This window comes from Hyla sarda, chromosome 1 (genome assembly GCF_029499605.1).
Source record: "Hyla sarda isolate aHylSar1 chromosome 1, aHylSar1.hap1, whole genome shotgun sequence".
Taxonomy (NCBI): domain Eukaryota; kingdom Metazoa; phylum Chordata; class Amphibia; order Anura; family Hylidae; genus Hyla; species Hyla sarda.
In genome coordinates, this window is record NC_079189.1 from 229,386,373 (window position 1) to 229,401,679 (window position 15,307).

At 43.6% G+C, this 15,307-nt stretch overlaps 1 protein-coding gene across 2 annotated transcripts in view; it reads right to left on the bottom strand.

Annotated features, from left to right (window-relative positions):
- The window catches only part of LOC130304542 (17-beta-hydroxysteroid dehydrogenase 13-like), a 59,773-nt gene that overhangs the window by 14,487 nt on the left and 29,979 nt on the right, over positions 1-15,307 (bottom strand). For both annotated transcript variants that reach the window (XM_056551940.1, XM_056551941.1), the window contains exons 2-5: positions 14,933-15,040; positions 14,716-14,847; positions 12,903-13,009; positions 1,839-1,976 (exon numbers count right to left, since the gene is read on the bottom strand). In XM_056551940.1, the coding sequence (XP_056407915.1) occupies positions 1,839-1,976; positions 12,903-13,009; positions 14,716-14,847; positions 14,933-15,040 (485 nt within the window). The remainder of the gene's footprint in view (positions 1-1,838; positions 1,977-12,902; positions 13,010-14,715; positions 14,848-14,932; positions 15,041-15,307) is intronic.

Below are 15,307 nucleotides of genomic sequence, written 5' to 3' on the forward strand. Positions count from 1 at the left end.
TTCAATATTGAGATAGGTCCAGGTCCCAGAGGTGTGACCCGCATCTATCACAGCAAAGGTTCCAAAAGAAAATGGATCTATCTCAGGCACAGCTACAGTAGAAGGATGACGATGTCCATAGATGTTGCTTCATAACGTTTATTCAGGGCACAAAAGCAACGCGTTTCTTGCCCGCAAAGGGCACTTCCTCAGGCAATGTGCATAAAGACAATGTCAAACACTGGGATTTAAATATAACAGCCTTACGTATCTTCTAAAGGTTAAGTCAATCTGGCAATTCAGGATTGACGGCTGAACCTCACACAGCTGTGTAAGAGTTCATACTGTTACTATTAAGCAAAAGTCACATAGGATCCAAACAAATTCCGTTGGAACAACTTTCCACTGTTAAGATGCATAAAGCTGATAACATTCTGATAATGTACTCTATAAAATGAGTGTTATTGGTGGGCTTAGTATTGTGGATCCATAGATCTGGTAGGTAAACGTACGTAAGATGCGGTCGTGAGCGCTCTAATGTCGTTAAATTCATGAATGAGAGCGCTATATGCGCCGTAGCGTGGTTAGCAGTGGGCGGAGTAAGGCTGTTAAGTTAGCGTGTGTAAAATCCGCTAGTAGCGGAAGTTCAGCCGTCAATCCTGAATTGCCAGATTGACTTAACCTTTAGAAGATACGTAAGGCTGTTATATTTAAATCCCAGTGTTTGCCATTTTCTGCATATGCACATTGCCTGAGGAAGCGCCCTTTGCGGGCAAGAAACGCGTTGCTTTTGTGCCCTGAATAAACGTTATGAAGCAATAGCTATGGACATCGTCATCCTTCTTCTACTGTAGCTGCGCCTGAGATAGATCCATTTTCTTTTGGAACCTTTGCTGTTATACTTGCAGGTAAGGGAGGACCTGACCGGAGGATCGAGGCTGCACACAGTGATATGGTGATACGTGATATGGTGTTGTGCCCTGAGCGCAACATCTTGTGGTAAGTGTAAATCTTTAAATTTTTCCAAAGAAACCTTTAAGTACCGCACTAGGGGCGCTGTGTCTTTTTTCTCGTTTATCTTATACCCGCATCTATCAGACATAGATAGACAAAGATGCTATAAATGACCCAGATTGGGAACACCCTTTTCATTTCAAACCACAAGCCTTTCCATTAAAGTGCAAACAAAAAAAAATTTGATGTGATCAAAAAGGGGTACTCCGGTGGAAACCAATTTTTTTCAAATCCCATGGTTCCAGAAAGTTAAACAGATTTGTAAATGACTTCTATAAAAAAATCTTAATCCTCCAGTACTTAAAGGAGTACTCCGCCCCTGGCATCTTATCCCCTATCCAAAGGATAGGGGATATGATGTTAGATCGCCAGGGTCCCGCTGCTGGGGACCCTGGGGATCGCCGCTGCGGCACCCCGCCATCAATACTGCACAGAGCGAGTTCGCTCTGTGCGTAATGACGGGCGATACAGGGGCCGGAGCAGCGTGATGTCATGGCTCCGCCCCTCATGACATCACGGCTCATCCCATAGACTTGTATTGAAAGGGGCGTGCCGTGATGTCACGAGGGGTGTAGCCGTGACGTAACAATGCTCCGGCCCCTGTATTGCCCGTCATTACGTGCAGAGCGATCTTGCTCTGCACAGTAATGATGGCGGGGTGCTGCAGCAGCGATTTCCGGGGTCCCCAGCAGCGGGACCCCGGCGATCTGACATCTTATCCCCTATCCTTTGGATAGGGGATAAGATGTCTAGGGGCGGAGTACCCCTTTAATCAGCTGCAGTATGCTCCAGTGAACGACATGTTATCAGAAATTTAAAAAAAAATAATTATAGAATTTTCTTACCTAGTACTTGGGTTTTGGACAAATCCGGTGTTTATGAATACTGGACATAGACAAGTTGTCTTAATCCCATCTTTTCCAAGACTAGCGAGCTCTACAGTCATACACTCATGAAATCCGACAGCACCAAATTTGCTAGCACTAAATAAAAAGTATGAAATAAATAACATTTGCATCTACAGATAGTGAGGCAAATAATTCAAACAGGTTACAAACTAAAAAATAAAAGGCAGAAGCTTCATGGGCAGAACCCTATACAATATTCTGTAGAATGGGAAGAGTTGGGTTGCACTTGTAATAGCCTGGTGACTGTAGCAGCTCCGCCTGTCTTGACACTACTGTGGTGCAGTTGATCGAAGTGTACAGTGGCGCTTGGAAGTTTGTGAACCCTTCAGAACTTTATATTTTTGCATTTGACCTAAAACTGCATCAGATTTTCTAAAGTTTTCAGAAGTCCTAAAAGTAGATAAAGAGAACCAAGTTAAACAAATGAATAAAAAAAAAATAGATTTGATAATTTATTTTTTAAAATAGATTTGATAATTTATTTGAGAAAAATGATACGATATCACAAATCTGTGAGTGGTGAAAGTATGTGAACCTTTAGGATTAACAGATAATTTAAAGATAAAATAAGTCACTTGTTTTCAATCAGTGGGATGACAAGTATCTCTAAAGTGCTTGGACTGCACCAATCCACAGTCAGCCTATATACAAATGGAGGCAATATAAGACTATTATTACCATCCCCAGGAGTGGTTGACGAACAAAGACTATGCCAACAAGACATAAAATAGTCCTTTATTTACCAAATGAAAAAATGTAAACAAAAAAGATTATGTATTTGGTACTGTCGCAATTACTGTCAATTATGTAAATGTAATAAAATTCAATATGCCAACATTGCTGATTTTGATCACATCATAACCCAGACAATGCTTTATAAAAAAAATGATCAATAAAAAAAAAGTTATAGGGGTCAGAATGTGTCAATGCACAGTTTTCTTTTTTTTTTTTTTATAGTAACAGCTAGGGATGAGCGAATCGAATCTGACAAATCAGAAAATCGTTCATTAACCTCCATTTAGTGCGGTCCAGGCTCAAGGGCATCTAAAATGGTAGATCCACATGTGAGGACATGGGGCAAGGAATCCTGGGAATGTGGGTAGGCGGGATGACCCTTAATCACATGTAGCATGCAGCCTATCAGCAGCCAGCAACCCCTGTGATGTCACAGCCCTATATAATCGGCATCCATCTTGCGGCCAGTCACTTCAGCCTTTTATTGCACAGAGAGAGGGACAGACAGCAGTGTGTGTTGCACAGAAAAGCATTTTTACAGCAGCGATTCACCTCCCAGTCACATCAGTATTCTATTGCAGAGAGGGACAGAGAGCAGTGTGTTGCACAGAAAAGCTTTTTTACAGCAGCAATTCACCTCAACCCCAAATCCAGCCTAGAAGCACTGATAGGGAAGGGAGTGAGATTGAGACAAGTGACATCTGACACCCCCAACTCAACAGTCGGTGGGTTCCTCAGACACAACCCTCAGTTGGCATGGCCCGGGAGCAGTCCCTGTCCTCCCATTGCCTCTGTCCTATGCTGTTCTCTCCCCCACAGAAGTATCTTATGCTGTGGGTTCAGCTCCACTATTTAGTGAGGATGATTTACTAGAGGACAGTCAGCAGCTACTGCCCAGCCAAGAAGTGGAGGAGACATCCGCCATTTCCTCTGCTAGGTGGGCAAGTAGTGAGGAGGAGAGTGGCATGGGAGGTGGTGTTGCGAGCATTAAGGCTCCTGAAGCAGACACTGTTGAGGAACCTGAGGAGGACATCAGTGATGTGCAGACATAACAAGATGACGATGGAGCAGATCGCACTTGGGAGCCGGGTGCAGAAGGTGCTTCATCATCATCAGGAGAAGAGGTTTGCAGGTTGCCTGTGAGGCAGCAGCTGATCCAACAAGGTGGTAGCATGGTTGGCAGTCAGCATGGTGGCAGAAGTGGAAAGTCTGGAGCCAAACATGCCCGGGGTAGACTACCTGCTTCGCGGCAGCCTACCTTCCCGGGAGGTAGTGGAACAGGGGTTCCTGGAGTTGGCGGCAGTAGCAGTCAATCAGTGCGGACTGTTGGTGGGAAAATCAGCTACTCGGCGGTGTGGCAGTTTTTCATCAAGCATCCAGAGGATGTTAACCTGGCAACACATGCAAGATGCAAGATGTGTCGGCAGAAGGTGAAGCGTGGCAAGGGTCCCAATGTTGGCACCACGGCCCTGCTTCAACATATGCAGCATCACCATAAGTCTGCCTGGGAGAACCGTGGCTCCGATGTGGTGGTCCAGCCTGCTGCATCACCCAGTGGCTAGTTGCTCCCTGTTTCAGCCAACCAAGGCTCCACCACCTCAGCCGAAGGTGCTCCTGGTCCTCCTACTTCGAGTCAGTTATTCCGCCAGCAATACATTGGCGAAGGCATGTCCAAGAGACAACAGTATGCACCCACTCATCCAATGGTGCAGAATGTGCTCCTGTCCAAGTTGCTGATGCTGCAGTCCCTCCCTTTTCAAGTGGTGGCTTGTGCCGAGCCGAGGTTGAGAGTCCCAAGCCGTCATTTCTTTGCAAAGAAAGCAGTACCAGCCCTGCACAATTTTGAGGAACAGAAGGTGGGCCAATCCTTGAGCCTGTAGGTGTGTACCAAAGCGCATGGCAGCGCCGACTTGTGAAGCTGTAACTACGGTCAGGGACAATGCATGTCCTTTAGGGCTCACTGGGTGAATGTGGTTCCTGCACAGCCACAACAGCAACTTGGACAGGTCACGCCGTTTCCGCCTCCAAGCTCTCAGGCTATTGGTCCTGCAACCGTGTGCGACTCCACCTCCTCATCCTCCACCGTGTCCTCAGCCTCTACTGCACGGACAAGTCTCAGTGCCCTTCCAGCATACCTTATGTGCAGGGCACGGATGTGTCACGCTGTTCTTCACATGGTTTGCCTTGGCGACAGGGGAGGAACTGCTACAAGTCATTCATCAAGAAATTGAATCATGGCTTACTCCACGAAAACTGGAAATGGGAACCATGGTGACTGACAACGGGAAGAACATCTTGTCTGTGCTGTGACAAGGAAGCCTGCATGGCACACGTGTTCAATCTGGTTTTCAAGCGGTTCTTGAAGTGTTCCCCCATCTGCAAGACATCCTAACAATGGGAAGAAAACTTTGCATGCACTTCAGCCACTTGTACACCTCAAAACACACCCTTCTTGAGCTGCAGCGTCAGAACGGCATCCCCCAACATTGTCTGATTTGCGATGTTTGGAATTCACACATTGGAATTCCACCCTCCATATGTTAGACCTATACGGACAGAGAAAAGCCATCACCGATTTCTTGATGATCCAAGCGGATAGGGAGACTCCCCTGTGTAACTTCAATGTCAACCAGTGGCAGCCCATACGTGACACCTGCCGTTTGCTCAGGCCCTTTGAATAAGCCACCTTATTAGTCAGTTGCCAGGATAACGGGATTAACAACGTCATTCCACTGCTTCATTTACTACAACACGTGTTGGAAACGATGGCTGGTCAGGGCACTGAGACGTGGCGCCTACATCTAACGGCCACATGAGCCCTGTGGGGGATGAACTGGAGGAAAAGGAGGAGGCGGAGGGGCACAGTGGAGCACAGTTTAGGTTTCGCGAGATGGGTGTTTTTTCTTGTCATCTGACAGGAGAGGAGGAGCAGGAGTAGCTAGAGGAGCTAGAGGGTTATGAGGAAGGCGAGACAGAGGACCCAGACACACTGTGGCAGTATGCAGTGGAGATGGAGGCAGGGAGTCCTTCCGAGTCACTTGCACAAATGGCAAGATGCATGCTCGCTTGCGTAATGACTGTTGAATTGTCACCATTCGGCAGCGGGATGACTTCTGGCACTCCACCTTATTGGACCCTCGCTACCAGCACAAAATGGGGGCCTTTTTTACACCCACTGAGAGGGAGGACAAACTGACCTACTACAGAGACATCCTACATAGTCAGTTGGCCGATACCTATCTGTCCATCCTCTCGCAGGTCTGAATCGGGGAGCCCCCTGTGCTTACCTTCCACTGCCATGGCTGCTGGGGAGGGGTGGGGTGGCAGGAGCAGTACCAACTTCATCAGCAGCAGCCTGAGTCTACAGTCGCTGATGAGTAGCTTTCTTCACCAGCATAGTGAAGCAACTCATCAGCAGCAGATAGACAAGGAGCAGGACCTGAACCAGTAAGTGGTGGTATACCTTGACATGACCATGCCAACACAGCTTGAAGATCCACTGGACTTCTGGGCAGCCAAACTTGATTTGTGGCCGCAACTAGCAGAGTTTGCCCTGGAAAAGCTGTCCTGCCCAACCAGTAGTGTGCCATCAGAGCGGGTGTTTAGTGTGGCGGGGGCCATAGTAACCCCAAGGAGAACTCATCTGTCCATGAAAAATGTGGAGATACTTACCTTTTGTGGAGATGAATCAGGCATGGATCAGCCAGGATTTCCACCCATCAATGCCTGATGCATCAGAGTAGATTGACCATGCTGCCACACCAACACTTCACAGATATGGATAGTGATTAACATATTTAAGGTGCTGCTCCCCAGTTACAGACATTCCTCCGCATCAGACCACAAATAAGTATTGAGGATATGCATTACGTAAAACTTAAACTTTTAATAATATTCTTAGGATAAAATATATGTACCCAAATTTTTTTTTTTAAATCAAACAAAAGGAAAGGTGTGCAAAAAACACCATGTGCCACCTACACCACCAAGTATTGATGTGATTCAAAGACCTCTAAAAGGTTGAAGGGAACAACGTATGGTCCATTTATAACCTCCACGCTGTGTCATTCAGCCACTATATGGTCTACTCATGCTTCCGCCACCTCCAGGCTGTGTCATTCAACCACTATATGTTCTTCCTCATGCTGCCGTAAACTCCAGGCTGTGTCATTCAGCCACTATATGCTGCCGCCAACTTCAGGCTATGTCATTCAGCCACTATGTGGTCTCCTCAGGCCGCCGCAAATTCCAGCCTGTTTCATTCAGCCACTATATGCTACCGCCAACTTCAGGCTTTGTTATTTAGCCACTATTTGGTCTCATGCTGACGCCAACTCCAGGCTGTGTCATTCAGCCACTATAAGGTCTCCTCCTGCTGCCGCCACCTCCACGCTGTATATGGTATCATGCTGCTGCCACCTCCAGACTGTGTCATTCAGCCACTATATGGTCTCCTCATGCTTCTACCACCTCCAGGCTATGTCATTCAGCCGCTATATTTTCTCCTCATGCTGCCGCAAACTCCAGGCTGTGTCATTCAGCCACTATGTGCTGTTGCCAACTCCAGGCTGTGTCATTCAGCCACTATGTGGTCTCCTCCTGCTGCTGCCACCTCCACGCTGTGTCATTCAGCCACTATATGGTCTCCTCATACTGATGCCACCTTCAGGCTCTGTCATTGAGCCACTATATGTTCTCCTCCTGTTGCTGCCACCTCCACGCTGTGTCATTCAGCACCTATATGGTCTCCTCATACTGATTACACCTCCACGCTTTGTCATTGTGCCACTCTTCGCATACTGAATAACAGTATTATTTCACTAACCCAGCACACACCCTATGCGTGTTACAGAAGGCAAAGTGTTCTACACCCCTATTGAGGCTTTCTGTAGGCCAGAATTAGCTGTTTTTAATAGCAATTCGCCACAAATATATTCGGACCAAAACACATTTTTTGGGAATTTTCAGAGAATCGGGCGAATAAAATAAAAAAAAATCGCTCATCTCTAGTAACAGCTTATTATTATTGTAATCCTGACTTATTCAGCAATTCCATTTGGCAATTCCATTTAAAAAAATTTTTTTTACCTTAAAGGGGTTGTCCAGCCAAAACGAACTTATCCCCCATATATAGGATAGGGTATAAGTAGCTGATTGTAGGAGGTCTGACCGCTTGGATCCCTCCACGATCTCCAAAACAGGACCCCAGCTCTTAGTGAGGAGTGCATGTGGTAGACTGTACACGCTCCATTCATTGGAGCCAGAAAATGCCTGACTGCTGTAATCGATTTCTTCAGCTCTCCCATAGAAGTAAACGGAGTTCATGCCGTCTACTGCACGCGCTCTTCACTGAGAGGCTGGTTACCGTTCTGGAGATCGGATCCCCTACTACTTACCAACTAAGTTAGTTTTGTCTAGACAGCCCATGTAACATGTATATATTCCACATAAAAATAAGCCCTCTTACAACAGTAAGTGGGAAAACATTGAGTCTTAGAAGGGGGGTCTGGAATGTGTTAAAAAAAAAAAAAAAAGAACAAGTTTAACCCCTTAAGGATGCAGGGTTTTTCAGTTTTTGTATTTTTGTTTTTTCCTCCTTACCTTTTAAAAATCATAACCCTTTCAATTTTCCACCTAAATATCCATATTATGGCTTATTTTTTGCATCACCAATTCTACTTTGCAGTGACATTAGTCATTTTACCCAAATATCCATGGCGAAACGGAAAAAAAATCATTGTGCGACAAAATCAAAGAAAAAACGCAGTTTTGTAACTTTTGGGGGCTTCCGTTTCTACGCAGTGCATATTTCGGTAAAAATGACACCTTATCATTATTCTGTATCATGATACCCTACTTATACAGGTTTAATTTTGTCGTACTTCTGGAAAAAATCATAACTACATGCAGGAAAATTTATACGTTTAAAAATTTCATCTTCTGACCCCTATAACTTTTATTTTTCCATGTACAGGGCGGTATGAGGGCTCATTTTTTGAGCCGTGATCTGAAGTTTTTATCGGTACCATTTTTGTTTTGATAGGACTTTTTGATCACTTTTTATTCATTTTTTAATGGCATAAAAAGTGACCACTTTTTTGGACTTTGGAATTTTTTTACGTGTGCGCCAATGACGGTGCGGTTTAATTAACCACATATTTTTATAGTTCGGTTCGGACATTTAAACACGTAGCAATACCACATATGTTTATTTTTATTTACACTGTTTTATTTTTTGAATGGGAAAAGGGGGGTGATTCAAACTTTATTTAGGAAAGAGGTTAAATTATCTTTATTAACACTTTTTTTCTTTTTTTTTTGCAATGTTATAGCTCCCATATGGACCTATAACACTGCACACACTGATCTTTTACACAGATCACTGGCGTGTATTATTACTGGCGTGTGATCAGTGTTATCGGCGCTTGACAGCTCCTGCCTGGATCTCAGGCACGGAGCAGTCATTCGCCGATCGGACACCGAGGAGGCAGGTAAGGTCCCTTTTTTTTTTTTTAATCAACTGGTGCCAGAAAGTTAAACAGATTTATAAATTACTTGTATTAAAAAATCTTAATCCTTCCAGTACTTATTAGCTGCTGAATACTACAGAGGAAATTATTTTCTTTTTGGAACACAGTGCTCTCTGCTGACATCATGACCACAGTGCTCTCTGCTGACATCTCTGTCCATTTTAGGAACTGTCCAGAGAAGGAGAAAATCCCTATAGCAAACATATGCTGTCCAGGAACTGTCCAGAGCAGTACATGTTTTCTATGGGGATTTTCTCCTACTCTGGACAGTTCTTAAAATGGACAGAGATGTCAACTTAGAGCACTGTGGTCATGATGTCCGCAGAGAGCTCTGTGTTCCAAAAAGAAAAGAATTTCCTCTGCAGTATTCAGCACCTAATAAGTACTGGAAGGATTAAGATTTTTTTAATAGAAGTAATTTACAAATCTGTTTAACTTTCTGGAACCAGTTGATAAAAAAAAAAAAAAAAACGTTTTCCACCGGAGTACCCCTTTAACCCCTTAACGATGAAGGACGTAAATGTACGTCCTGGTGACGTGGTACTTAATGCACCAGGATGTACATTTACGTCCTAAGCATAACCGCGGGCATCGGATGCCTGGATCACGCGCGGCAGGTCCCGGCTGTTGATCGCAGCCAGGGACCCGCCGGTAATGGTGGACACCCGCGATCCCGCGGATGTCCACCATTAACCCCTAAGATGCCGTGATGAATACAGATCACGGCAGCTGCAGCATCGCGGTCACTTAAATGGATGATTGCATCGCCCGCAGCGCTGCCGCGGCGATCCGATCATCCAGCATGGCAGACGGAGGTCCCCTCACTTGCCTCCGCTGCCTTCCGGGAGTCTTCTGCTCTGATCTGCCTTCCCGCAGACCAGAGCAGAAGATGACCGATAACCCTGATCAGTCAAAAAAAAGTCCAAAATAGCTGCTTTTTTATAACATTGTATTCCCAAAAATTTAAATTTTTTTTTTACTAATTTGGTTAAAAAGTTTGTGATTTTATTTAAACGCAACAGTAATAGAAAAGTAGGTTATCATGGGTATCATTTTAATCGTATTGACCCAAAGAAAAAATAACACATGTCATTTTTACTGTAAATTTCACAGCGTGAAAACGAAACCTTCCAAAATAAGCAAAATTGCAGTTTTCTTTTTAATTTCCCCACACAAATAGTATTTTTTTGGTTGCACCATACATTTTATGGTAAAGTGAGTGATGGCATTACAACAGACAACTGGTCACGCAAAAAACAAGCCCTCATACTAGTCTGTGGATGAAAATATAAAAGAGTTATGATTTTTTGAAGGCGAGGAGGAAAAATCGAAAACGTAAAAATAAAATTGTCTGCGTCCTTAAGGCCCAAATGGGCTGCGTCCTTAAGGGGTTAAAGCTGTGGAATGGCCAAGTCAAAGTCCTCACCTTGATTAAAATAGAAATGTTGTGGCAGGACCTATAGCAAGTAGTTCATGGTAGAAAACGCAACAAACTAAGGCTATGTTCACACATTGGAATGTCCGCAAGACACTAGGACCACACCGGAATGCGCAATCTCATATACGGCTATGCGTTCCGTTTGGTGTCTGCAGAAAGAATGAACAGGAAACAGTAACGAAAACATCTGACATGGAAATTTCGCCGTGTGCACACCAGAAAAATCTAGTTGAAATCAACAAACTCTGCTGCTCTGCAATCTTCGTCAGAATTCCAATGCGGAATTCTGCACAGAGATTCTGGACGTGTGAACATGGCCTAATAGAGTTGAAGTTGAAGAGTTGAAAGAATGGGTTAAAATGGGCTACAATGTTATGGAAACCTTTTTTATGCAACTATTGCACACGGGGTTCATAAATGATATTGAAAGCAAAAGTTCAAATACATTTGCCAATCATACATGTGTGTTATTGGATAATTTTCCTCAATAAATAACTGACCAAGTCTAATATTTTTTTGAGGAATGCAGATGTGAAATCTGGGTTGCCTTGCGGGGCTCGCCAGATGTCCGAGAAAAATTCCGACTTCTTGGCTTAGTAGGCGCTCGCCCGAGGATGACTCAGAGTCAGTTGGGGTATTGAGGCTTTTATTTTGTGCATAAACAACGCGTTTCGAGGGGGGCACCCCTCTTCCTCAGGTTTGTACTACAAACCTGATGAAGAGGGGTGCCCCCTTGAAACGCGTTGTTTATGCACAAAATAAAAGCCTCAATAGCCCAACTGACTCTGAGTCATCCTCGGGCGAGCGCCTACTAAGCCAAGAAGTCTGAATTTTTCTCGGACATCTGGCGAGTCCCGCAATGCAACCCAGATTCCACATCGGCATTCCTGATCCAGCCCGCTTGCCAAGCGGGACCAACGGCCGGCTGCCTCCCGATACATATACCAAAAGCGATTCACAGTGTTGTGCCTGCCAGCACAACACAATAAGGTGAGCATTATTTCAGTCTTTCCACCGATTTAACCCTGTACAAACGTACTTCACTATTGGAGCGCCATCTCTGTTCTTTTTTTCCCTGCTCTCCTAATATTTTTTGAGTCATTTGTTTAATTTGGTTTTCTGTCTCCTTTAGGGACTTGTAAAAAATCTAATGTACTGTAGGTTTAGATTAATTAGAAATATATAACATTCGGAAGGGTTCACAAACTTTCAAGGACCATTTTATATAGAAAGGAAGAATGAGTTAGCATTCACAAAAAAAACCTATACTAAGGGTACGTTCACAAAAGTGGGTTACCTGCAGCTAACCCAATTGAGATCTATGTAATCTGCTGCAGATTTTCCACCAGGAAACTACCCCAACCCTCCTCGCTCTCCTGCCATGCCTGCTGTCTATGTGTCAGTCCTGCATGTCTTTTTGTCTGTGTCTATTTCCAGCCTTCCAGCTCAGCCAATCAGTTGCTGAGGTTGAACACCACTGTGGATATTAGTTGGCTAAGCAGGTAAGTCCTTGTGCTACATAGAAATAAGGAAGTTCAGCACAGGAGGGGGATCACACGGAGACAAGGGGGAGCAAGCAAGGTAAGTATCATTGTTTTTTTTCTATTTAACTGCACCCCGAGCACAGTTAATATTTGATTTTAAAAAAATCTCAGGAATACCCTTTTAAATGGCACTTTACCAGTGCCAAGGGCATTGAGCTCTTTATAGAGCCCTTTGGAAATTCAAGGTGGCATATTTTCATAACTATCTATAGCAAGTCATAACACTACAGGCTAGATTTCCCCTTCAACTGCTTTAAAAAAAAAAAAAGATGATGCTCAAGGAGATGTGTTTTGTCCATTTCTGTAGCTGAAGTAATAGGAGAAGCTTTACTGCAGTCCTTCCAGGATATTATTCACTCAGATATTCCAATTTAGCCATTTATTGGCTCCAGTCCTGGAGACAAAGGGATTAAGCAGAACCTCAATTCAGGCCTTCAAAATGATAAATACTTTGTCAGGAGGCAGGAAATGCATAGGAACAGCTAAGCTCTTAGTATAAAGGCTTCAGGTGCAGCTTATATGGAAGTGAATAGAGCCAAGTTTTAATACCACACACAGCCTGAGGTGAGGTGTGGCACTGTTTTTGAAAGTAAAGAAACTAGGTTCTTCTAATTTTGGATAACCCCTTTAAGTACACCTTCCTTTTTTTCTGATGGTCTTTTTGCTACAGTGTAGTTTTCTACAGTCAGGTTCATGCTTTTCTTATAGTCCGGTTCAAGTGTTAGGCTTTGCACTTTGCACAAATTGATCTTACCAATAATCTACCAGATATGTTAAGCCGACATGACCACATACAGAAGCCACTGTAGCTATATGACCACAATTTTTTTTCATCATTGCAGGAAGGAAAGATTTGGTAGTCTTACATAAGAAATGAAATGTACATTTTTAACATCTAGGCAAATCTTTAAACATGCAGTACACTACATCTAAAATAAATATCTGTTTATTTGTTTGTTTGTTCCTCTTGAAAACTTCTTTAGCGCTAAAGCCTTAACCGTTATGAATAAATGGCTGAAATATTAACAAAATATGTCTGAAATGAAGTATTAAAGAGGACCAAAAACAGCTAAAATACAAAAAAAAAGCTCAAAAATTTCTGAAATTTTCAGACAAATTTATTTGAGGGTCAAAATGAGCCCCATAAACAGTGTGTGAACTTAGACTAATATATCCCACCCCTTGACAGGTAATAAATACAGTATCAAGATAATCAATTTTATTCACTTTATTTGTCAGTGATTTTAATGTGGTTGATCGGTGTTTACTAGTCATCGTAGTCGGAATGTATGGCTGACATATGCAGCTGTATAGACATACTATTGCCTAGGTCTGTAGTATACACTCGCTGAGCATATTTATGGTGTAAATGGAGTCTTAGGCTATGTTCACATGCCAGAATTTTTGCATGGAATTCCGCAAGAAAATTTTGCATAAATTTATAGTCAATACACTTCAATGGGATTCCGCTGCCCCATTCACACAGCAGAATTTCTGCTGCAGTATTTCCACTGCAGGAATTCCATTGTAGTCAATGAGCAATTCATTTCTGCTGAATTTTCACACAGAATTCCATGCAGAAATTCTACTGTGTGAACATAGCCTAAGGCTGACAGGAAGCAAATAACATGCACTGATCTTGGTGATCGGCAGTTGTATGCTAAGCTGGATCATTTGTGCGGCCCTTTAAATTTTTATCGGTCTCATATACCCTGTTTACAGGGTGATGTGTGGCCAATAACAATAATTTTTTTGGCCACACCAAAGATACGATCACTGGCAAACAAGCTAGTAACGAACACTCATTTATCCCATGTAAAAAGGCCTTAAAGAGGTACTCCTCCCCTAGACATCTTATACCTTATCCAAAGGATAGGGGACAAGATGTTTGATCACTGGGGTCATGGCCACGCCCCTCATGACATCACAACCACACACCCTCATAGACTTGCATTGAGGGGTGTGGCTGTGATGTCACGAGGGGGCCCTGTATCGCCAATCATTCGGCACCGGATGACTGGGGTTCCGTATGCTTGATCGCAGGGGTCCCCAGCGGCGGGACCCTCGCGATCAGACAGCTTATACCCTTTCCTTTGGATAGGGGATAAAATGTCTAGGGGTGGAGTACCCCTTTAAAGAAGAAATCCAGTGATAGACAACGTATCCCCTATCTGCAGGATAAGGGATAAGTGTCTGATCGCAGGGGCTCCGACCACTGGGATTTCGAAACATGCCCCCTCCATTCATCTCTGTGGGAGAGGGAGAGGCAGAGACACGTGAACGCTTTGCCTCCGCCTTTCCCATAATTAATTGAGGGGGCATGTTTCAACCTACGTCAGTGCTGAATGCGACAGTCAACCTAGTAAAGCAGAGTCGGGGGCCCTGTACAGGAGATCGCGGGGGTCCCTGTGGTTGCACCCCCCGCGATCAGACACTTATCCCCTATCCAAAGGAAACCACTCTCTACCACTGGATTTCTTCTTTAACTGTAGGACACACTAGATGATGAACAGAAGAGATACATGCATGACAACTAGCCTTTTTAACTTAAATGATAAAATACTAACCCAGAAATGAGCAAGAATGTTAACTTCGAATGTCTTCTCAATTTGATGATCTTGTAGTTGCAGAAATTCTACGCCAAACACTACTCCTGCATTATTTATTAGAATATCCACATCCCCAATTGTTGTCTTCACCTTCAATATATCATGGAAACAGACTATTAATCATGGAGATATAAAAATATAACTGTGTTTGCATATGTAAAATATGGATACCCACCTTTTCTGCTGCAGCATAAATCTCGCTCCTCTTACTGCAGTCTACCACATAGGTGAAAGCTTTAGCTCCTAGTTGTCTGCACTGTTCTGCTGTTTCTTCTATTCCATCCTGTAGTAAGATGTTTTTATATACATAAATGTTTTGAATCAGTATATAAAGTGAAATTCAGGGTTAAAGGGGTATTCCAGGAAATAACTTTTTTATATATATCATCTGGATCCAGAAAATTAAACAGATTTGTAAATGACTTCTATTAAAAAATCTTAATCCTTTCAATAATTATCAGCTTCTGAAGTTGAGCTGTTGTTTTCTGTCTGGCAACAGTGCTCTCTGCTGACATCTCTGCTTGTCTCGGGAACTGCACAGAGTGGAAGA